General features: G+C 31.4%; 1 protein-coding gene across 1 annotated transcript in view; it reads right to left on the minus strand.

Annotated features, from left to right (window-relative positions):
• Nucleotides 1–468: 468 nt before the first annotated feature.
• Nucleotides 469–26,846, minus strand: part of LOC133335350 (ecdysone-induced protein 74EF) — a 29,171-nt gene continuing 2,793 nt past the window's right edge. Inside the window, exons 2-4 of the mRNA XM_061543633.1 lie at nucleotides 4,559–5,029; nucleotides 4,229–4,435; nucleotides 469–1,244 (exon numbers count right to left, since the gene is read on the minus strand). Coding sequence (XP_061399617.1) covers nucleotides 469–1,244; nucleotides 4,229–4,435; nucleotides 4,559–5,029 — 1,454 coding nt within the window. The remainder of the gene's footprint in view (nucleotides 1,245–4,228; nucleotides 4,436–4,558; nucleotides 5,030–26,846) is intronic.

Below are 26,846 nucleotides of genomic sequence, written 5' to 3' on the forward strand. Positions count from 1 at the left end.
TTTCACTTCCCCTCCAATGACATGACAGTGAGAGCGCAAGTATATCCCAAATGAAAATGCATCATCTTCCAGGGCATTAAAAAAGTGAACCCAAACCGCCTTATTTTTTATGGTAAAATCTATAAGTAAACATTTAAAAATCACACAATAAATAAAAATAAGATTTTTGCTGGATTTTTCAATATTTTCCAATTAAAATTTGTTAATTTTGTTGATACTTTCAAAAATAACTCAAACAATACAAACAAAAAATGAATATCACTTTTAATAGACACCTACCAATTTGGGGATCGTTGTGTGGGGCCAGCCAATATCCAAAATATTCTTTTATTGTAGTCGCTAATAAAGGGCCATGGTAGGTTAACCAATTTCGAAACAGTTAAAATTTGTATCTCTCGTATTTTGTTATATATTTTGGCTTGCTTTCTCTCCTGGGGATAATTATGGTTATGCTATTGCTATGCCTATTTAAACACCATTACAATCGATCTCCACAATGTCCTTGGGAACATCAACAAACTGATAGACCAAACGTTGGCCATCAACCTTGGCCAATATGCCTCTTTGATAATAGTAACGTAATGCCCGACCCATTGTCTCATAATTCATGTCGGGCTTATTCTTATGCATGCCCCAGAGGCGTGACACCGCCTTGGAGTCGACCAGTTTGAAGACACCCTTCTCACGGTTGGTCCACTTAATAAAACGCGGACAATATTCACGATCTTGTAACAGTTTGAGTAGAAATTCCCACAGATATGTGGTGGATCCTTCACGACTGCGTCGCTTGACGCCCATTTCAATTTTGGGTTTGCGTGGCTTTTTCACTTTACGCTGTTGGAAGCCACCCAGTTCCAGCATATAAGAGAGATCATAATTAACACTCGATGTGGCCGGTTGTATAACGCTTTGCTGGTGAGAAAGGACACCATTGGAGGTAAGGACACCGTTGCTGGTCGAACCAACTGTGGGATTAGAGACGGAGGAATGCTGTTGGTGTGTGTGCAAAGCATGTTGCTGATGTGGATGTAGGGAATGATGCGAAGCCAAACCGACGGCGGCACGAGGCGGAGAGGGAGTTGTAAAGTAGGGCGGCGCACCGTACGAACCATTGGGCGCTGTTGAGCTGCAGGTTAGGTTGTTGTTAACCACTGGGCCGTTGTTGGATGAATTAACACCGCCGCCGCCTCCGCCACCACCTCCTGCACCATTACCGGCCAAGGGTAAATAGTAGTTCTCAGCCACTGTAAAAAAAGAAACAAAGAAATTTGTGAATATTTTTTTTTTTCAATTTTTCGAAAAAAAAAATATTTAATATCGTTGTACAAAGAGTTAAAGTGATTTAAATCTCTCAGATCAAAGTATCAAGAAATCAGCTCGTATAAACAAATGTAAAATCAACTAAAAGCTAAATTACTTAAAATATTTTTTTTTCAATTTTAAAATATAATATTAGCGAAATAATTTCCGTTGTGTTTTTTTTTCAGTGATTTGTTGATATTAACTAGTTCCGTTGTATTTTATTCAGTGAATCGTGCAGTTGAACTAGTACGGTGGTGAACAACATAAGACACGTTTTATTGTTGTGAAAATGTCAAGAGTGGATAATGTTTGACAACAGTTTAACGTATGAGTAATAATTCGGAGTGATATATTAATCATACGGCATACAAAAGAGAGAAAGAGGCATTATTATTTAATGGTAGACGATCCGTTTTGAGTGAGCGATCGATCATATATCTCCCATATGTATCACTCGTTACAAATTAGCTGAGATTTCTGGGTTACTTATTAAAAATACTTATGACAATATGTAAAATGCGTGTATTATGTATGTCAATTAATATATCGATATGTTGATAAAACATATGTTTTAATAGATTACTTTCTAAGAAGAATGTCTGGGAATCGAAATAGCATCGAAATAAAAAACGTTTGTAATAAGTTTAAAAAAATTACCCAATTTATTTGTGATTGGGAGAAATAATGTTCACTTTTATTTAAATACAGATAAACTCTCCCCGGTCTTTCAAATCATGTCATTTGACACAGTCAAGTGGTTCTTTGTTTTTCATATAAACAACATTAATGACAAATACGTCCTTTTTTGTTTGTCACAAAGTAAATATTTTACTTTTTTGCAAATCTACCCCCCTCCTCAACACCCCCACCCACATTCACACGAAGAAGAATACTAATTAACAACTGAAATGAACAAGAAATAAGCATGACATGCATTCCCTGTTCACGCCGAATAAGAAGTATAACAATTGGCGCTGACTGTTGCTTACAACCACGAATGTGGCGGCGACATCCAATGCATTAAATGACTGACTGACTTGCTAGCTGGATAGATGGATGTACATATGTATGGCTTACCAAAAAACCAATTGCTGTTTGTTTTGCCTCATACACTTCTATATTTGTGTGTAGATATCAGATTGTACATACAAACACATGTTAATATGTATGTACGTTGATTTCTTGTTTTGTTGGTTTACATCCGGCGTCAAAATTAACGAGGAATGTTACAAAATATACTGCAATAAAAATAAAAGTGTTTTTGCAATTCTCGTGCACAACAAGAACAACAACAACAAATGCAACAACATCAACAAATTCAGCGATAATAATGAGGACGTAAGCACCACACACAAACATGTTTTGTGTTGTGGAATACCCTCCTGCTCTTTAAACCAGAATGCACAACCATTTCAGCTATACGTATATTTTGCAATTAAAAGGGGAATAGAGGGTCCAAAAAGAGAGTAAGAGATTATGAGTATTCAGTTTGCCTGTTTTTTTCTATAATTAACAAACTCTATAATAATCTGGAATAAACCAACTTTAGCCCCCAACTATCCATACATACATGGGGAAGGCATGACTATTTTATGGTAGTGTATGTTATGGGAGCAACTAACCAGTTCATTACTAAAAAAACCTTACCCAACATGAAACGTTGAGTGTGAGAGCTGTGGGAGAACAATATTTAGGCTCCCTATCTCCCCCACCACAAACATCCAAATACCCGTATAACAACAAATGCATTGCCTTGCAATCTCACCATTTCTACAACTACTCTCATTCTCTTACTCTGTGGTTTACTTTTACTCTGTCGCTGTATTGCTGTTGTTGGTGTTTTATTCATAACAGTATTGATATGCTGCTACTGCTGCTGTCGTTTAACATTCGTACACACACTCGGAGAGTCATATTGTCGTGTCGTTATTGCGCTCGTATTAAATGAAGAGAGTTGCATGTGGTTGTGACCTTCAGAATTTGTGCAAAGGCAATGTGTCGATGACCACAGATTCATACGTTCATACATATAAACATCCGACGTACATACAACAACAATTCAATGTACATATGTATGTTTATTTGAAATTAAAGAAGAAGAAAAAAAAACGAAATGAAAACAAAAAAGCGCACACAAACAACAGTGGCAGCAAAACGTTGAGTGTTGATGCAGCAACAGCAGCAATAGAGTCGTCGTTGTTCGTTGTTTAGCGTGCACATATTCAAACGAACGTACATTGTCGGATAAACATACATATGTACATACATATGCATGTATGTATGTTGGTATGATGTGTTTGATGATTATGAAGAATAGCAAAGAAAATCAAACAACAAGAAGGGGGAAATTTGGGAAAAAGATGTTATTATACATCCTCGTATAAATAGAATTTATTTATTTTTATTTTTAAATTTAAATCTTGTTTGATAGTTATTATAGTCGATTGTTGTTGTTGTTGCTGTCATTTGAATCAAACATTCCAAGCGCAGATACCTATGCTCCCTATCTACATATTTATTAACGATCATTATAATTGTCTTAAATTGTGATAAAAAAATAGTTGAATTGAATTTCGGTGAGTCAAAGTAAGAGCTAGTTTATTTACTATTGTACCCCTCTCTATTTCTAAAAATAACATTTAATTTTCTGTCAAAATTTTAACTGACGTATTTTAAAGTAGTGAATTAATAAAAGGGGTTTCAGTAGTATAATGTATTCCTAAACTCTGTTCCGGATATAATTGGCAAATGAAAATGCTCCGGTTGAGATATTTGAAAAGGAATTCAATATAATCTGTGACGAATATTAAACATGCACAAAAGGGAGGCTCGACTACAGTTTTCATAATTTCTGTCTATGTGTTTTGTGCATTTTTAGGCATTTTATTTCTAATGAGAAAAAGTCATTGCTTTGATTTCAACTTACTTCCACGATTCCAGATATTCCTGATTTGAGAATTCTGATATAGATTCGGATGCAGAAATGTACCATTCGCCAGATGAGAAGGATGCGTTGAACAGTGGGGAGGTAGACCCAAACGGGCCTTAAGTTCATCGCTGCATGGTTGGCCTCCCGAGCTGGAACTATCCACATCCGATACACCACTATCGGCCGGACTGGGAGGAAATGAGCCTTTAAACGAAAAGCAAATAGAAAAATAAATGAAAACACACAATTAATTTCCTGTATCCCATAACAATTCAATAGAAATGAAATTAAGCAAAACATATATCGCAAACATGTACTCCTCTTTACCTGTGGTCCCTGCACCATAACTTCTGTGATGTGAGCTGTGCAGCGAGCCACCACTTAACAAATTGTGCAACAATGGCCGGTGTGGTATATTCAATGACTGTAGACTATTGTTGCTTGAGGGTCCTGTTAGGCTGTTGTGTTGTTGCTGCAGATTAATGCCTCCTCCATGTGGCTGTTGTTGTTGCTGCTGCTGTTGTTGGTGTTGATTGGGTGAGGTTAGAACATTTTGCTCCGTTTTAATATTTAGAACAGATCCTGTTCCTGTGAACGCTGTTTGATTTCCATTTGGATGTTGTGGCGTCAATGGCGGCTGTTGTTGCTGTTGATGTTGTGTTGTCTGTTGGTGTGGATGCGGGTGTGAGTGTTGCTGTTGTTGCTGATGCGCAGCTTGTTGCGCATGGTGTGATGGTGGCAGGTTATGTAGATGAGGTCCCGGACTTGTTGATTGTTTGATAATAGGAATTTCAGTATCTGGAAAAACAACAAGAACAATGTGTGGGTTAATTATGGCTTAATAACAATAAATGTAAAAATTATTGGTAAATATAAAATAAAAAATCTTGTATATTTAAAAGTATAAATTATATTTTTTTTAAGAAAATATTATATAAAGTTATTGAATTCTTTATAAGAAAATCAAAATAAATGTATTTGTTTCATAAAAATTCGAAGGTTGTTTTTATTTAGTTTTTGTTTTTATGATAAATATATAATTTATTTATAATGATCTTTTGATATAAAAAATATACAATTTAATAGATTTACAAAATAATATTTTGTTATAATATATTTAAAATTTTATAAAAAAAATAAAATGTTTCCTAACATATGAGACTAATATATATATATATATATATGATATTAGATTTAACAAATTTATTAATTAAAAATACAATATGTTAAAAAATATTCAAATTTATCATTTCTGTTTTTATAAACATTAATATCTTATTCATTTTGTGAATTTAAAGTACGTTTACATTGTACCGGATTTCGTTAACCCAGTGGGTTTTAATTGTCAATTCCATTACGTTAACCTGGTAAAAAGTTCTAATGTAAGTGCCGTGTTATATTTTTAGATTTCCAAAATATATTTTTAAATCCATATAAAATATGTTTCTTTTGTAGATTTTTGCCCTCAATAGACCATAACTCCTTCATATATATTTTTGTGGTTTTTCACAATAACAATTACAAAAACTCACTTCCAATCCGAAATGACTAATTTCAATTTCATTTCACTTGGAGAATTTCTATTGTGGTTTTATGTTAAAAGTCTGTTTTGTTTTGCATTTGCTTGCCATTTGATGCAACAATAACAACAACAAAATACTTTTGCTTTTCACCAGTGCATGCAACGCCAGCTTGGCTTGCAGCGTGACAAGATGCAACGCAAAGGGAAAATTGTATGGCGTTTGGGTAAAAGTAAAAGTGCATTTTCACTGATTTCTTTCTGGCAGATGACTAGCAGGCTGTAGAGAAAAAAGAAACAAGCTATGTGGTTGGCCCAATCGAGCAACCAGCCAAACAACTCATCAGCAAACCAAACCAAAAAAAAACTGATATTACCGCCAAGAGATTGCATATAATGCCACATTTTGAAAAGGAAAAGTGTTAAGTCCATACATTTTTGTTCAACATAAATGTAATTTCGATTTTTCATAATAATTAAAATAAAAAATGATATTTTGAATTTGAATTACATTTTGTTCCTTAAGAATTTTATTCAACATATTGTGTTTTTATTTAATTTAAAAATTAATTTTATTAACTATTAAATTTATGACTTCTTCTTTACTTTTCTTCTTTAAAAAGTATTTAATATATTTATGCTAAAAAAATGATGGAAATGATTTTCCTTACACTATATATAGACAATAAATACGAATTTAAATTTTTATGATATACTTTTTATTTACTTTATGATTATGAAATCTGGACTTATCACATTTATACTTCAACAACGAAGATATGCGATATTGCATTGCTCTTATCGTTCCGTACGAAATGTGTGCATACATCGGCATGCTATATTTTCTTTCTTTCAAAGAACAAACTACCAATACCAATTACTCTTCAACAGCCATTTAACTTACAGGCCTATGGCAAACTTAACATTTACTCTCTTAACTTTATACCAGCTAGCAAAATCCCTTTTCTCTCTCACTCTCGGTCTCCCCACAACAGCCCTATTCGTTTGCAAAACATTAAAGGAAGTCTTAATGGTTGGTGCATTGCACAGAGGATGCCAGTGTGATTGCAACAAGATAGTGCATATTGATATTTAAGTGTATGTGTGTGTACACAAAATTGGCTGGTTGGTTGGCTGTTTATAACGAGCCTCCCTGTCACTGCGACCAAAAACGATCCCCCAACAACTATTATCCGTGCATGTTTGTATGTACGTGTGTGTGTGCATACATTTTAAATAACAAACAATTGGCCGCGAGAGAGGAAGAGAAATCAGGTCAAGGCTCGCTGTCGTTGTCGGTATTACGGTGTATGTGTGTGTGTGCGCGCAGTGTAAAATCGTTTACAATTTATGCTTGCATTATTGCACGATGTTGTTGTTGTTGCTGTTGGTAGTGTGGCTGCTAAAATTTTACCCATTTGAATTGTTTTGATGTTGTTGACGGCGATGATGGGGGTGGTTGGTGGCAGTGCTTGTGCTACTTAATTCTCATTGCAGGCATAGTTGTTGTTGTTGTTGCGGCGCTAACGCCCGTTGGTTTATTGCATTCATTTGACTTGTTGGCTGGCTGGGTGTTTTTGATGTTGTTGGGGTTTCTATGCAAAATTTGGTCAATTGCAGCAACTGCATATATCAACAACAACAAAAAATAGTTTCCTTACTTAGTGTAAATATCAAATGGAGACTGAGACCAACCAACACATCGACACTCTTTTGCGAGTGACTAACATTTCTTTCCGGTGAATTCCCCAAAAAAAGGTAAAGCGTGTAGTGGGAATGTGTAACCAGTCTGAAATGGAAATTGCCCAATTTCCAACACCAACACCTTTTACTTTAACAACCACTTGACACTTTTTGTTTTGGACAATTGATCGATTTGACTCGGAGCAAAACACACAAATTTGTTAATCATCCACACGCTTGTTGTTGCCGTCTTTTTATTGTTACAAACAGTCTATGTCGCTGTTGTTGTTTTATGTATGCCATACACGTTTTAATTTGCGTGTGTGTGTGTGTTTTATTTGTTATTTGTATAACACAAAGCAGCAACATGTAATTTAGTTTCAATTAAATTTCACAATACAGTTTTGAGTGGCTATGTGTAACAAACATGAATTAAAGTTAAATGTTTGTAAAAAAATTCTTCTTCCGTATAGTCAATTGTCGCCGACCACACCACCATTTGTAGCACCTTAGGTGGATAATAAAATTTGTTTTATGTAAACTTAAACACTGCATTACAGATAGCCAACATTTACTGTATTTGTTGTTTATTCCTATTATGTTTTCATTGTAAGCCAAAATACCAATGAATTTTTTTTGGTATGTTGAACCATAATTTTGTTTTTGCAAAATTTATGATTGCAACAACATTTGCAAGTAAATACTGTCACGTGTTAGTCATAATTACTAAGAAATGTTTTCGTTTTGTTAGTTTGTCCAAATAAAATAATAACAAAAAATAATAACAATGGTTATTGTACCCTTGAAATAGTTTGTAAACAAATAACCTTAAAAAGACATCGAACACCAAAAATACACAAAAATATGCCACACATGTTGTGTGTGTGTATGAGCAAAATTTGCAATTATTAATGCGTAATTAATAAAAAATTACAATAGATATAATAATAAATAAATAAAATATTGAAAGAAAAATTTCAATTGAAATGATTTTTTTTGGAAATTTGTTACAACCCACAAAATGATTACAAAATATTTTTTGTGATAGTGGATTTTGAATTGTATGTATTTGATGCGATTTGAAAGAGTTGTATTGGAATGAAGTAATAAAGTTCATGCGATACTTTAAAATTAATTAAATAATTGATATTTAAAATATAAAAAAACAAATTAAATAAATAAATAAAATTATATATTTTTGAAACAAATGTTTTATTATTGCAAACATTTGTTTCATTTTGACATTTGTTTGTTGGGATGTGTTTTTTTTTAATTTACTACTAAAAGTAGTTTTATAAAAATAAATAAAAAATGGTATTTTTTATAAATAAAAAATTTAACCCAATATTGGGAATTTTTAAATTACTGTGGATACCATTAATTTAATTTTGAAATATTACAAAAATTTAGTTTTTGTAATTTAGGCTAATAAATTTTTGCGAAACTTCCTAAACTAATTTTCCGTGCTCTAAATATCTCACACCACATTATATACATAAATCATTTCACATATAAAATATAATATTCAATAAATTAAATATTTTGAAAATTGCCCAATCCCTTTTATGAAACGATTGTAAAAACAAAACATTTTCTTGACCTTAGAATTTGATGTTGCATTTTTATGTAAATTTTATGATGCGTTTCACAAACGGAAGTTCAAAGGGAGAAGAAGAAGAAAAATATACCGCCCTCATTAACGGTATTTTCATTTCGAGTGTACGATTAACATTCATTCATGGTGCAGCCGCGGCAGCAGCTGCGGTACCCTTCAGAAAACAACGGTTTATTTATTGCAGATAACAAATATCCATCCATCCACCTTCATTGTGGGCTATCAAAAAACCCAACAACAACAAAAATTCGCATTTAAAAAAGAAAGAAACAAATCAAAAACTAAATAAATAATAAAAATGAACGGAATAAAATGGATATTTGCTTGGACTTGAAATTTGTTTATGTGTGTAAAAAAAAACACACTAACAACAACATCAGCAACGGCAGCAGAAAAAACTGTTATGTATACTTTTGCGGTTAAGCCGGTTACATCATATCCACACAGCCAGCCAGTCAGTCAGTCACTCGGAGAGGCGCAGACACACAAACACACTCACACACTTTTATAGGTAAATTTAAAGTTTTTTGGATAGTAGGTCAATGAATAAACTGTTGTGTGCCGACTTTTTTCCGTTATTGTTGTTGGCGTTGTTGTTGTTTCTTTTTTTTGGCTATTTAGGGCCAAACGAGTGAGCATGCGCAAATGTTGACTTACAGTTTTTTGGCGGTGGCGCAATGTGAATAAACGGACGTATGAATTGGATGAATGAAGAAAGAAAAACAAACAAAACAAAACAAAAAACTAGCCGAGAAAGAGCACGAACGTCAAGTGGTCTTTATGAGGGGGGGCTCGATGACGTCTGCTTAACAATGATATTAAAACAATAAATTAAAAACAAATTTATGAAAGCCAAAAAGCAAAAAAAATCTCATAGCACCCAAAGCCGAAATTTATCTGTCAAAAAATGAAAAAAAAAAAAACAGAAATGTGCAGAGATAAGACTTTTATGGATGTTTGTGTTAAAGCCCTGCTGTTGCTTGTTTATTATTTGTTTATACAGTCAGACTTGGGTATAATGAACTTGTAGCAGAACCCGGATGTTACACGAGGCAGGCGTGGATATTAAAAATTGAATCTTTGCAGAGAGTTCATCGAAAGAGAATTGTATCTGCATGCATACAAAAAAAAACCTATCATGATGACTTCGCAGATTGTGGATAATCTAGAAAAAAAACATTTGAAGCTTCAATCTGGATGTTTTCTTTTTTTTTTTGAAATTTTGCTATAAAGTTAGTAAATTAAATTGAACTAAAAAACAGCACTGTTTTGGGTATTAATATATTGAATTTAAAATTGCAAAACTCGGTTCAGAAGTTTCGTTAATTTAACCTATATTCGAAGAAGGTAAATGGTAATTTTTTTTATTATATCATTATTTTTTCGGCAAATGGCTGTACTGATAGATTTCTCGTAAAGTATCGTAAACAATTTCAGATTTATGCTCGTTGGAAGGGTGACAGGGGAGTATTTTGTTGTTTTTTGTTTGGTGCATTCAGTTGTGAGTTACAGGGTGTTAAAAATGGAAGTGAACAAATAGCAAATTCGGTACATTTTTCAATTTTTTTTGACAAAGCCGAAAATGCAAGCCAAAGTCTAAAATTGTGAATGGTACTGTTACAGCCAATTATGTCCAATTTTGGTTTCGTAGATTCCGCTCAGGATAAAATCGGAGAAATGGTCGTAACGTCGCCCAGGAGCTGAAAATCGACCATAAAACTGTTTTAAACCATGTACAATTGACCAGAAACGGTCAGAATTGGCCAACAGGAGGGGTGTCGTGTTCCACCAGGACAACGCTGGGTCACACACATCTACAGTGACTCGCCAGAAACTTCGGGAGCTTGATTGGGAAGTTTTAATGCAACCGCCATACAGTCCGGAGTTGGCACCAAGCGATTACCAACTTTTTCTTGCATTGCAAATCTCTTTATTGATAAAAAATTGTTGTCTAGCGAGGATTGTGAAAATCTATTACTAGAGTTTTTTTGCAAACAGAGAGCAGGCCTTCTATGAGAGAGGCATTATGAGGTTTCCTTTAAAATGGCAACATATTATACAACAAAACGGTGCAAAGTCTGTGAGATTTGGATTTTTTAAGAAGATTTGTAGACATGCAGTTTTGGAGTTTTTTTTATTATTAAAGTTTATGCTAGGTATATGTGGAGTTTAAATAAAATTTGTTTATTTAAAAAATCCATGTTTTAATGGGATTAATGTACCAAAACATTTCGTGGCCAAGTAAAGTGTTTCATCGTATATGGCAGAGCTATATACGTTTATTGAATATAGGTTGTTCTAACTTTACATCATGTGAAAATTTTAAAATCCATACAAGGAACTCTTTAATCCATAATATGAAGCTAGGGATTTCAAACATTTTTTTCGAACTGATATAAATTCCAAAATCATTAATTCTAGACCTTAAACAACCTATTTTCCCTTGAATACTATTTCATAAAGTTAACACATTTTCTTTATTTTGACTGTAACTCTTCAAACTCTTCTAACATAACTATGAGAGCTTGACAAGCTTTGTGTGTGTGTGTTTGTCTGATTTGAGATTTGTTTGATTAAATTAATGTTGAGAAAGATGATGTGTGAATCAACGCGACTTGTTTGATTGCTCAAATGCATGCGACAGCTACACTTCATTGTTGTTAGTTTATTTTTTTGGTTTTCAGTTTGGTTTTGTAGCATAAAAAAGGGGAGCTGTTAATTTTTATGAGATGTTGTCAAATTAATGTCTCTTCGTTATTCCTTTGCTGTGTGTGTGTTTTTTTTTTTGGTCGCCATTAACTTGGGGTGTGTGTGCGAGAGGGGGTCCAAGATTTATGTTAAATTAGCCACGCTATGTTTAAAGTTATGCAATTTGCTGGTAACATATATGTGTACGTTTCACACAAACCAATGCTAGCCAATGGCTAACAAATGAAACAAGACATCAATAATAATGATTGGGGGTTTTATGCGAAATTAAGCAAAAAACACCAAAGCAAGCAACAGTTACCATTTTTTTGTTTTATTTCTTTTTTTTGCCACTTTGGTATATTGACCTGTGATTAGTCCTGAAATACTATTTCATATGAAATAAAGAAAAACCCGTTAACCGCTAACACTTTTTTGTTGATTTGTTTGCCTGTCCCAAACCTGATCAGTTCAAACAAAAGATATTGTTGGAGTTTGATGTTGTAGTTTGTAATGGGGAATGCCTGCATGTGTGTTGTTAATGTTGTTCGTTTTCTGTGTTTTTTTTTTGCTGGGGTATGGCAAATATTTGGTCAACATGCTTCATTTTTTTTGGTTGTTGAATTGTTGCCTTTTTTATTTTGATTTTGGGATACTCGTGTTGTGCTATTAAGCCACAATCAAATAACAAAGTCATGACTGCTTGAAAAAGAAAACAAACAAAAGATAAAACAATAATAATAGTAATAAATAAAAAAGAAAAAGTTCAATGATATTGATCTATATTTTTTTTAATTTTTTTTCTTCTTCTTCTTGATCATAAGTGTATTGTTTTTTTGCTATTATTTTGCACATGACTCGGTTTGTTTGTTTGCTTTTTTTTGAAATGTACCATTACTTTTGTTTTGGAGTTTTTTTTTTTGTATTTTTTTGGACTGAGGTAATGTGCCATTCATTTTATTGGGTTATCTAGTGGGGGTTGATCGCCGAAAAAAGTGGCATTTCAATCATCATTAAGTGGCCCAATACTTGTATGATTTTATGCAATAATTTATTGTTATAGCCACGACATTACCCATTACAAATGTTGGTGGTAGGTAGCAAACTGAACAAAAACTGTTAGACCTTGAAGTTTTGAAATGTGTTACAATTTGTAATTTCCTATTTGAAAGTGTGGTTTGTTTTTTTTTTCTGTCGGGATGAAATTTGATATAAATTAAATTTGAACAAAAATTATAGTTGGAGAAGTTGTAAATCCTAATAATATAGCTATTAAAAAATGGATGCAATACTTAAAAAAATGGAAATTGTCAAAAAATTAAAATTGGATTTTCAAATGAGAATTATTGGTCAAAACACATTAAAAGTCCCAGATAAAATGCTAAGTCGAACATAGAACATGGTTTTATTTTTTAACGGTCATTTTGACCACTTTCCAATTTCAAGTACAAAAGCAACTGTGCATTTAATGACACTTTTTTTTTTTAAATATGGTGACTTTTTGTACCTCATAGAATTACGTTTATTATAAAAAATTCACCAAATTTTGAAAAAAAGTGTCATTAAATGCACAGTTGCTTTTGTACTTGAAATTGGAAAGCGGTTAAAATGACCGCCTTCGGCGTTCTAGTGTTAAGGATATATATATATTTTTAAATCCCGACACAATTATAGATGTTAATTTAAAAAAAAAAAAATATTTTTAATCATGTGAATTTTGAATTTTTTAAACCATAGAATTGATTTTTTTAAATCATAGAATATTGAAAGTCTTGTTTTTTTTGTTTATCAAAAATAGGCGTAAAGTTTTTGAGCCTATTTTGTTATAATGTATAATTCCAGATTTATAGAAAAAATGTTGTATCTAAATTTGTTGTTTTTTTATAAAACAACTGTTTATTTATTGAATATGACCTTCACCCTTTCCATAATTCATTGACATAAAATTATACTATGGAAAAATACTGACCTAATAATAAAACCGAAAATTGCATTTGATGTTGTGTCCAAAAACAAAACAACAGCAACAACAATAATATCGATAACCAGAAATGCAACATATTCCAGTTGGGAGTGAGTGAATCTCCAATTATAGTTCGGTACAGTGTGACCGAGACCAGCTCATATGCTAATTGCTACTATTCAAAACACTATTTCATATCATATTTTGGTTTTGTGTTTAATTTAGTCAGTAAATAATTCAATTTGAAAACTAATCTATTCTGGTTTAATGACCACTTGTTTTCTTCACCCCCCAATATTCCATATGAAAATTTGTTTGTTTTGGTTTTTTTGAGATTATAAATTGAATTTTTAATTTGGGATGCAATCAATGATGATGAGTCATGCATATGGTTGTGGAGAATATTCCAGAAAAATTGAAGTACTTTTGTTTTTATTTTATTTTATGTCGAGGGATTTGAATAATAGCAGGAAATTGTAATCAATAAGATAAAACGTGTCACATTGAAATATATTTCAATTCATATATAAATACATATATAAATAAATGAATACATTGTTTTCCTTAAATATCTTTTTTTTTCAATTTCAATGCTTACGTTTAAAGAATTTCTGTCAAATGTCAAAAAACTCAACAAAACGGTTTATAATCCAAATTGTCTTAGAAAAATGTGAATATTCTCGAGTAATTTTAAAAATAATTAATATCCGTTTTAAATAAAACCAAATGTTAATGCACATGTCTATGCGAATATATTATAATATATTATAAACAAGAACAAACAAACAAAATATATAAATTTGATAATATTTTTTAAGGAAGTAAAAATAATTTGGCAAAATATATTTCGTGTTTTTTTATTTTCTATTTTTATAATTGTTTACGTTCAGAGAACCACAAAAAACAAATATGCATTCATAATAAACAATTGTAAACACACATACGTACACGCATACTAAATGAAAAATATACATACACACACACACACACAGATGCATATTAAGGGAATGAGTAAACAAAATATCCATATTAAAAATATTTCTATATATTATATATTTTTATATTATTTAATTTAAATTTAAGCAAATTGATGAAGCGCCTCCTCGCAGTATTTTATATCATCTGCTGATGTGTCTATTGGGTGTGGTGTGTAAATATGTAGGTATGCCGAATTAATTAGTCAGCTTATGCTTTTTATATATTAATTGGCAGATGTTGAAATTTTTTTGGGATATATAGGAAAATATGAGGCCTCAATTAGGGTTATAACAAAAATTGTGATGAATAATTTTGAAATGGTAGAATCCAAATTTATGACTAAGGTAAGGGGTCAAGGACTGGGATTATAATAACCTAAAAATTATTCCTATCGAATATTGTTAAAGATGATATCAACTGAGACCTCAGATTTTTTTCTATAGAAAAAATGCCTCGGATAACTGAGGCCTCAGATTTTTTCTATATCTCAACATTAAACATGTCCATCTGGAATAAACGTAAAAAAATTGGTCGATTCTAAGGAGAATAACGCTTAAACATCTTTAGACGTAAACTTTTGGGAATACAAATTTTAAATTTTATTTTCGAAATATGTGTACTTAATAAATAGAGAGAAACTCCAGAAATTATATAAATTCCCAATAGGGGGAAATTTTCCTATAATCGTAGATAAATTCCCCAATTGTTTTGCCTACTCTATATAAAAAAATAAAAATTTGAAATCGATGTCTATGGGAAAATTTTCCCCAAATCGATTATTCATTTGAACGTGTGTACCAAGATAATTCGTTATAAAATATATATTTACACAAAGTGAGAAAAAAGTCAAGATTTCACTATAAATTCCCATTTGCGGAATATTTTCCTCCACTTGGGATGAAATTACCAACAATGCATTTTTGGTCGATTTTCAACTTGCTGATCGGAAAAACTGTTTTACTTAAAATTAAACATAAAGTAACTATAATAGACGGTAAAACTACTATATTAATATATTTTCAATAATTAAACACTGTCACATCCTAAAAATTAGAAATTAAAAATTGGGGCAAAATCAAAATCGCAACACGAAAACTTCCAAATGTGGTGGCCGTTTTTTTGATACAGCGCCATTAATTGTTTTCTATAAAAGTGCCATTAAAAAAACATAAATATACAACATAAAAATAATATATTAATTAACATAAATATATTAAAAAATAAAATGTAGAAGTTGGGGAAAGAAAATTGTCCGACCGGCGAAGGGGAAAAAACTTGGAGCTCAATATTCAGGCAAAAGCATTTTTTGGTGGGAAGGGAGAATCTGCCACTCAATCAAAAAAAAAAACTCTACTTGTTGAAACACACAAAAACTACTTCCATTTCTATTTTTTCTAATTTTTTAAATAAGATTTTCGAAATAAAATAAAAATATTATGAAAAATCGTATAAACCGGATTTCAATTTTTTATTGAAGACATTTTAAAAAATTGACGTCTGACGTCCTTTTTTTCCCATCATCATAATCGCCATATCCATCATTTGCATATGTGAGTGTGTGTGTGTGGGTCTGCGTAATTTCTGTTGATTGCAATAAATTTGACTGGCTGTGTCGAGTTCATCTTTATTTTCATTATAATTTTTTATAAGTTTCCTTTTGTACATTGGCAGGCATTTTTTATTTTTACACGGTATTGGTGTGACAACAAAATATACTGTGTATTTCTGTTTTGGTTGATTTCATGATGTTATTATTCCTTTCCTCATTCCGCATGTTTTACGTGTGCAGTACACAGTGTATTTGCCAACAACACTTAGCCGTCCGGCCAGCCAGGCATTCAGGCAGGCAGTAAATGCTGACTGTTGAAATGATGCAGACACCGATCGACCAGTCGTCAGTTTGTATGTTAGGCAGGTCTGTTTTTGTTTTCGTTTTCGAAAATTCTTCTGTATTCAGATTAGTCAATTGTATATCGGCATGACAGTCTAACTGACTGACTGACGGGCTGGCTGGCCGACTGGTTGCTGGTTTGTCATTTTGTTTTTAATTCGGTTCTTACGGTGAGTTGATGTGTCAGTATGTTTGTGCCAACAATAAAAAACAGACATTTAAAATACAGCCAGCCATCCAGCCAGTCAACCAGTAATACAGTTTTTTTATTGCGAATTTTTTTCCGTATATACGACAGACACACAAACCGACCAACCAACCAACAGACATACATACACATGAAATGTACCAGATATGTGTGTAAGCATTTTGGAAATTTAGTCTCAAGTTCAAGGCCTTGCGGATAACAAATACATACACAAACATGCCGACAGAAATAAAACACACAAAAATAATAAAAACAACAAAATATCTGCCTGTTGTGAGTGGGGAGCACACGACAATATCAGCAACAGCGGCGACAGCAATGAGAACGACAATGGCAACAACAACAGCAACAATCATGATGATGTTGCTGTTGACAATACTTACGAAAACGACGACAACAACAACGACGAAAACGTAGGCCGAATTAAGGCCGATTACGACCCAACAGGGAAGAATGGGGAATATTGGGGAAGAATTGAAACCCGGCAGCAGCGACAGCGCCAACGACAGTGACTTTAAGCAGCGAAATTCTTATTGTTGGTGTTTTTTATTTTGATTCTGATAAATTGGGAGTGAATGTCATTAAAAGAGGAACTAACAAGAGAGAATTTCCGGACAGGCCCCAAAGCGAGGGGCGGGTGGAGCAAGAAAAGGGGGAAAGAAATTCTTCAAAAAATACTTTAGCGGAAGAGAGAATAAATATTGATGAGAGAGATGAGTCTGAATATTTAACTTCCCACTTTACTGTGTTCTTTTTTTGTGGACAAAATGCCTTTGATATAAGTCTATGAGTGTGTGTGTGCGTGTGTTTGCTCTGAGTATTAAGAAGAGCACAAGAACCTAGAATCCCTACTCTTTTGCTTGGGATTTTTGCTTTCTTTCTTTTTTGTTTATTTTGGCTTCTTCTGGATGGTGATTTGTGTGAGTTGTCTCCACATGTGCCTGTGTGTGTGAGAACATGGGGGTATTAACATCTACAAACAAAATGCAAGTGGTCTGGGTGTAATTTATAATACTTCCTGATAAACAGTGAAATAAATATTTATATACAAATAAATACCTTTGCCAGCTAGTATACTATGTATGTGTGAACATTCCTACATACAACAATATACTATTTGAATATTATTAATGTTAATTTTGTTTTATTTTTTTGTATAATTCAATTCCATTTATTATTCTTGTTTTTTGGAGGGATGCAATTTCAGGGTATTTGTGAATTTTATTTCCATACAAAGAATACGTGTTGCTGATGTCACATTTGTATATGTATACAACACATAACAATAACAACTAAGTGAAAAAACACTGTTTTATTTATTTTGTCATTGTTTTTATCATCGAAAATTCAATTCAAAGCAACAACAACACCAATAATAAATACTTGCCTTTAATTAAATGAAATGTAAAATTTTTTTGGTTCTTTTATTTTTAATTTTTGCCAAAATATCGATATGCATTTTATTGTGGTTGTTGTTGTGTTTTCCTGTTCTTGTTATCATTGTCAATATTTAATCGGTCTTTGTGTTAATCGTTAAAAAACAAATTGTATTTAAAATACAACAAAACCCAAACAAAACAAGTTGATATAATAAATAACAAATGCTGTAATAAACAATTAACTTTTATATAAATACATGTGTGTGTGTTTACATGCATTATATAAATACAGTAGGCGTTCAATTTAGGCTATGTGGGAAATAAATAAATATATTTTGGTTAATTAGAAAATATATTTCAAGTGAAAAAATTAAAAAGGGAAATTAAAAAAAATTTGTAAAATATATTCCAAAAAAACATTTGAGACCTTTTTTTTTTAAAGAAATTTTTTTTATGTTTTAAAAAAAAATTGTGAAATTAAAAAAAAATAAATAACAAGTTTAATTGTAATAGGAAAATTAATGTTGATGGAAAGTCAAATTTTCCATTAAGTAAATGTCTTATTCTTTTAGATTTTTTATAAATTTTAAATTAAAAAAAAAATTACATATAATTATAAATTTGAATTGAAAAATAAAATATGTTGTTTAATTATTTTAGAGTCATTTTTTTATTATGAGAAACATATTAATAAAAACATAAAAAAATTGCAACAAAGGAATTTTTTTCCATTTTGAAATATTTTTAGGGTTTTTTTAGAAAAGTTTTTTTTTTCATTCGTACATAAAAAAAGAAAAAAAAAAAAAAAAATAAAAAATTAACGTATAATAACAAATTTTTCAATTTTTTTAAGATTTTTTTTTTTGTATTTCCAAAACCGAACTCATACTGTTACTGTCAGCCATTCAAATAAAAGTAATTAATAAATCACAAATTTACAATTGTAACCAGTAGTCTTTGTTTATTGTTTTATACAAAAAACCGAAATTTTGTATTAATTAAGAAATAAAATTTCAATTTAGTCCTCAAAAATTAATGTTACGCACTGGCTGACTGACACCATTGTGGCATTTGGTGTCAGTAGGCTATATTATTGAAATCCAACAAAACAAAATTAATATTAATTATTTTTTTAAAGAAAATACTTAAATTATTGCACAAAAAAATAATTAGCATTGTTTTAATTAAAAAATCCAAATTGAGGCGGAAATAAACCTTGTTTTTTTGACGTTGTGCCAAAGAATTATACAATATATAACCGGTTATTTTGTTAAAATTATATAAATTATTTGAGAAAAAAAAACAATTTATATTTAAATGCTGCGAAATACTTTCACTGACATTGATACTTATTTTTGTTCATGTCACTGGACCACTTCAAATGTGTATTTAATGATGTCAGTGTAACAATTAGATATTTTTTTTTTGACAAATATGGGTTCCCATGAAGGACAACAATATTGGACAATATATTGATTCATAATTTAATTAATATTACTAAACAATAAGCAAATATTTTTAAAATTCTGTATAATTTAAAATAAAATATAAACATTAATTTATCCCCTTAAATATACACAACTGAAGCTCCCTTTTCCTATGGCATCTATAAAAGTCCCACTCAATCCCATTACACTTGAAATTAAATGATGATGTCACCAATGCCCTTATTATTTTCTAAACTATTTGCTTCAAATAAATGCTTTCCCTTAATAAATCGTTTAAAAACTTATCAACAGAACTAATAACTATTTTTCCCACCTTACAACAAATAGTTTACCACAATCAATTAACAATTCAAAATTTAAATATCATTTATTGTTGTAATTAGTATTTTTGTTATAATTATAACGTATCCAGTGAATAGCATACAATTAAATGTTAATTAATAACTATATAAATAGCAAATTCATATATAAATTAATTACCTCACACTGAATGTAATAATGAAAAGGGAAAGTGTATTTTTTCATTAATTTAGAATTTAACCGCAAGCAAACAGTGAAAGAGGGGCAAGAAGAAAATTCTACAAACTACATTTACAATCAAACCTTACATTTATTCTATTGCCAAAAAGATAGGCAGACAGAGAGTAATCCCTCTGATATTCAATAGTGAAAGTGAAAATTCTTTTCGTGTGTGAGATTACTCGTTTTCATTTTTATTTTATATTACATTTCCCTCATTGCTCTCTCTCTCTCTCGGTGATTTTGTTATTGGTTGTGTTTAATTTCTTCAATGGTTCTCCTGCTGTAAATTTACATGCCTCTGCTCGTTATCACATGCATGTAATTTACAAAAAACAATATATATGTGTGTAAAAAATCTCTCTGTGTATGTGTCTGTCTGATGACGACGACGCTTATTCTTCTATGGCCAAATAACAACAACAGCAACAAATATGGCAACAAAAATATTCCCAACCTACCTCAACTTATTCTACATTATGTTAAGCGTACAATTTTAGTTTCTGTTTTTTGTTGTTGTCGTCGTTTCTTGGTCTTGCCATGGTGTTGTTGCCGTTTGGTTTTGGTTTCTCTGAGATCTGTGCCTATGACTGTGGCTCATTTTAGGTATTGCCGTTGTTGTTGCTTTGAAATGTGTGTTGTGTCACTATACTACTCACAAACTGTGAGAGTTAGATTGTGGTAGATTATAGTTTTTTTTTGTTTTGATGATTTCCGTATGAGTATGACGGACAAGGGCTATGTGTGCAATGATAGTTGTGTATTTCTATATTATTTTGCAAAAAATTCTTTTTTTTTTTTGCACACGTAGTCTCACGTGCCTTTGTGTGTGTCTAGTTTCTGTGTAATATAGCCAGCAATGTGGTTGCTTATCGCTTTGACATTATTCTTAATAGTTTATGACAACATTGTTGCAAGTTATCTCTCAGCAAAAAGTTGGAAGATTTTTGTTTTATTTAAATGTAACTGATACTGATGTAGGTTTCATCAAATGCATAGAAGTATGGAAATATTTGGTTGATGTTATATAGTAAAGTGTAAGGTAGGGACTAAGAGATTCGACTGAGATTCATTAAACAATGTATATGAATTTAATATATTATTAGTTAGTATATAATTTAAATGGGAGGAGTATACATAATAAGAAACAATTAAATTATCAACATTTATTTTTATTATTTATTATTATTTTAATATTTCATTCATCGTTATTTCACTTCTTGTGAGATCAGATTATTTTTGACAACGAAAAAAAATATTACCAATGATATGCTTTCGCAGAAAATTAAACGAATGCATAGCAATCCGCAATATGAAATTTAATTATTATTTCAATATGTTGAAATAATAATTAGAATTAAAATTTGGAATTGCTATGTAACCGTTTTACTTTGTTGGGGCGTCCTTATAAATATTTGTTAAGAATTTTATATTTGGTAAATGTGTATCTATACGTATATACCTCCAATATATCTATTTCCCAAAAACACATATATTTTTAACTATCATAAAACATAAAAAAGGCTGCCAATAATACTGAATACTGAAAAAGCTATCCACATTTGTTAGAAAATATTACATAGACTTATTCTAAATTGTTGTTAAGGCTATAATTCCAAAACGATAATCATAACAACAGGATTTTGAAACTATGCGCCCTTCTTTGTGCAGTAGATGATGTGGTGAACGATGTTTTTTTACAAATCGTTAAATTTCAAAATATGAAAAATTTTTTTTCTGCAGCATAAAGCCCGGATTCGAATATTATATCATTGTATGTAAACAACCCGTCTATTCATACAAAGTCACTCCAAGCCCACCGACTAATAGTTATTAATCATAGAATATTTATTCGTTTTGCTGTAATTAAGATTTTTCAATGACATGGTGTAAGATATGATGTGGATTTGCAATGTCCTATGGTGATGGAACGTGACGTTATAGAATGAGTCACCTGACTCTGGCTTTTGTTTGTGATTTCTGATACATGAATGTCACATAAGTATGGAAAGCCCTGGAGGAGTTTAAATTCTTAAAATGAGTCATGCCAACACAGAATAATAATACATTGACTTAATAAAAATATTTGTAATCATATATATAAACATATAAAAATACATTATTATCCTTTATAAATATTTTCATTTGAAACCCCACTCATCAAATATTCATGTAACATAAACCCTATTCTGGCCAATTTTGAAGATGGCTTAAATGCTATTTCGTAAAGCCACAACATTTAGCATTTCGACAAGCCAACAAGTGATACTGGAGCATAAAAAACATAAATGAAAAAAAAAACAAACAACCAATTTTATTTTTGGCAAAATTTTTCGCTCTCGCAAAACTCTCTACTAAGTGAGAGATTAATAGGTTATGTTTTTGTTTTGTATTTTTTTTTGGCAGAGAGTAGTTCTAAAAGTCAATATGCGCGAATAGTAAAAGTTATGCATAAATGTAAGTGTTAGTGGCCTCTTAAGAAACGAACGAGTATAACGGTTAATGTATCTGTGAGCTAAATAAAGCAGGGAATAACAACCTGAAATGTGATTTACCATTAATAAACTATTCAAGTCAGTCACCATACCAACACACACACACTCGTACACATAGTCACTAAATAAACGGAAATGTGCTTGGAAGAGTAAATAAATCAAATCGATGAATGCCAAACCAAAGAAATAAGAAACAAAAACAGAGACGAAAGAGACAACTTCGTTTTTAAGGTATTGCCAAAAAACTAAGACCTGTTTTTACGCGCCCAGACAACGACAAAAACAAAAATCCAACAAAATATCAACAGCCAGCCTCTGTTTAGTCAGTTTTTTGCGAGCATGGGGTTTTTGTTTTGGTTAAGAAATTTTGTCGCTGTTACAACGTTAATCCCCTCTTACCATGCGATTCCCGCCATACTTCAAACTCTGTCGACAGAGTACCAAATTTACCGTGGGAGAAGTTGCAGAAACGCCACAGTACTTTCGGGCCCATACGTAAATGTGTTATTTTTGGGTTGTGGGGGTTGAGAGGGGGTGTTGGGCATATTTCATGAGTACTTTAGGCCATATTCGAATGTACCAAAAAATAAACCCCAAATATTCACTTGCCATGGTTAGTAGGGAAGTATTGTGGACAAACATCGGCGTTGCTGTTCTGCTCTGTTTTTTTTGTTGGTTGTCGGCGACGTTGTTGGTCGTGGCGATGATGGTGATGACGGCGGCGACTGACTACGTCGTTGTGTTATTTTCATTTTTATGGCAAATGCCGGGGCTACCACAACATTGCCTTAACCAAAATCAATAAAATTGTTGAGGTGGGTTAGGAAACTGTTACGCAGCCAAAAAAAAAGTGAACATTTCACTATAAAAGCGCACACACACAGACGCACACACACTGACGTACATAGGGTAAAAAGAGCATGTAGGCATAGTCGATACGCATAAAATTTTTTTTATATTCAGAGACAAATAAATTATATTAATGAGAGCTTTAAATCTCCAACACAAAAAAGAGAGTCACATGGAAGGTATGTTGTAAGACATTTAGTCAGTCAGTCAGCCAGCCATCTAGGCTGGATGGTTGGCAGACAGACAGACGAGTGAATGTAAACAAATTCGTAATTTGTCGTTGGTTAGTTATTTCCATGTGTTATAGTGTTTATTAGTTCTTACACTAAATTGTGTGATGGGTTAGTGAGTTGACAGATTTCTTGATATTTCAAAATAAATTCATTATTTTGTTTTAAGAGAGAAGTAAGTTACAAAGATAAAATATTTTTTTAAATGGTATTTTTATAAAATTATTTTTTTTATATTAAGATGTTAAATACTTATTTTTAATTTAAAATTTTCTAATTTTAAATTATTTTAACATTAAATTTGAACATTTCGCTGGTGCCTCACTTCGAGGTTAACAAGGCATTAAGAAACAATACCATGCCTTTGCCACTGTTGTGTGTCACGTCGCGACAAATGCACAAAACGACTTTGTTGTTCTTTAAATAAAATATTTTTTTAATATTAAAAATGTTGCGATCAAACATTAAAGTAATTTGAACATAGTTTTTTTGACGTTAAAAATTAAATGTTAACAATTATTTTTTAATTAAAATAATATACAATTTGCTCAATGTATTTAAAAAGCCGAACATTTTTAATTTTATATTAAAATGAGAAAAATTAAAGTACAAAAAATAATGGAAAAATTAACATTTTGAAATATTCAAATAAAATATATTAATTTCTATATTTTCTAAATTTTAAAACATATAAAATTATATTTTTATAAAAAAGTGATAAATATCCATATCCTTATAATATCCATCGATTATATGTGTACCCATACTTTTTTTAATTTATATCCACCATAAATAACTATGTCAACCATTTGCCATTTATTTGTTCGATTTTTTTCTCGAGTGTATAATTTCACTTTCAGCTATTTACCACCAACACTATTTTCTTCATTGCAACTTAACTACTTTCCTCTACTATAGTATAAGTGTATGTTTAGGGTGGGCGTGTGTATGTGTGTGAATCATCAACACCAATACATACATAGAATTAAAATTATGGTAATTTGTTGTAGTTGTTAAATTTCCTAAGAATTTCCTTTCAAAGGAAATTGTTTATTTTAATGTTTGCCATGGTTGTTGTCGTTGTGGCTGTTTAGTCGGTGTAAATGTAACTGAGTGTGTGCGAGTGTGTGTGTGTGACTAGATTTCGCAAAAATATCCATTCATATGAAAAACCGGAAATTGTAAAAAGCTAAAGTTGATTAAAAGTGCATGTTTAATAACAGGCAACAACTGCTGGTGCAGTTGATGAGAATCGTGTTGTTGTTGCTGCTGGTTTTGTTTGGTTCGTCGGTCGGTCGGTTGGTTGGTTTGTTGGCTGGTTGGTTGGTTGGGTCGTTTGTTGGTGTGTTGCTGCAGTTGCTGCTGCTGATGGCCTAAATTATGGCATCACATGACATATAACTTTGCCTTGCATTTGCCACACTGTGTTAAATGCAGGCATACATACTCATAACCTCCCTGCCGACAACGGAACATACGTACACACATAGTAAGTACAACTACACAGAGCGAAAAAACACATGCATAGACTCGTGTGCATTATAACCCCCGCCTGTACACACAAACAGACACACTTACACACATATTTGCCATATAACATGGCACATGTCATGCAATGCCTTCCTTCCGCATTGACCCAGATTTTGTTTTATAGAAAAAAAAAACAACATCAGCAACAACAACAACTAGAACTATGAAACAGAAAAAAAAACATTTTTGCACTTTATGCATGTTGGTTTATAGTTCAGGTCGGTCATTGTAAGTGCATGTTGGAGGTTTTTTAGTTATAGTTGCTGTTATTATTGTTGTTATTGCTGGATTCTAGTATTTTTAAATGGAGCTGGGGTTAGTTTGTAGGTGAACTTTTACTCAATCATCATCGTCATCTGCAGCAGCAGCAGCAGCAATAACATCAAAAACAAACTTTCAGAATCAACTCTAATGCTAATGATTTTATAGGCTATAAGGCCACCGATTATTGAATATCATAATGTTGGATGGGTTTGTTTTACACAATTCAAAATAGGGGGAGAGTATTTTTTGAATAAAACAAACCATAACATTTTATGGTTTTTGAACATTTTCAGTTGTTTTCTTTTTAATGAATGAATGGAATCTAAGAATTCTGAGGAAAATAAAAAAATCGGATTAAGGTATTTATAGTTGTATGGAAATGATTTTCAATTTTGATTGAATATTTATAGGCATATTAGGGATAGGAATAATTAAAGGAAGTTGGAAGATATTATAAGGTAGGCAATGTAAAACAAAAGTAGTTATAATTTGCAAAATGAATAGTTTTTGAAGGTCAATTTGATGGATTTTAGAAAATGAGAACGCTGATTGTTTTTGGAAATCATCAATAGGTAAATAATTATAATAAAAGGAGAATTGTGAAATAAATTGTATAAATGTTAACTTAACCGAATGGGATCTATGTTTCGTATGAGTATTAAAATTTGTATTTATTTTAAAATTAGAAAATTCTGATATTAATATTCTGAATGTATTAGTGTTCTTTATCCTATTTGTCATGGCCTCGAGGGAGTTGGAAACGCTCCTGAAATGTTGTCCTCATATAAAAGAAATAGAGGAATTTATCTTCCCAAAATTTTGAATGTTTGGCTTAGGTCAATCCTTTGAGTAAAGTCAATTATTTATTTCTAAGGCAACTAGAAGGTTCTTCGAGCAATGGGGCGTATGATCATTATAATTTAATTTAATTCAGAACGAATACAGTCGAAATCGTGTATAACGACAGTGAATATAGCGACATATATCGGTTATAACGACGGTATCCAAAGATCGGAGGAAATTTCTCCTCTTTAGTTCATATCGCTTATATATGGCTGGTCCATTGACCGTCTTTATATACGACTTTGGCTGTATTTAAATTTTGTATTTAAATAAATACATGTGCATTGTAATAGAATTAAAAAAATCTCAAAAACATTTTATAAAGAAAAATTTATCTAATTTTCCATATTACTACATAGTGCGTATGATTAATATAAATTTAAAATTCATCGTATATTAAGTAGACTTCAATGAATTGGAGATTCGATCATTTGTTGCATTTTTTATAGTATTCATGTGAAGTAATCTAATTTTTATAGACTCGCTGTCCCTTTGAGTTGTACATATAGACAT

Source organism: Musca vetustissima, unplaced genomic scaffold (genome assembly GCF_032173495.1).
Source record: "Musca vetustissima isolate MV318-11 ecotype Yass unplaced genomic scaffold, APGP_CSIRO_Mvet_v1 utg7685, whole genome shotgun sequence".
NCBI lineage: Eukaryota > Metazoa > Arthropoda > Insecta > Diptera > Muscidae > Musca > Musca vetustissima.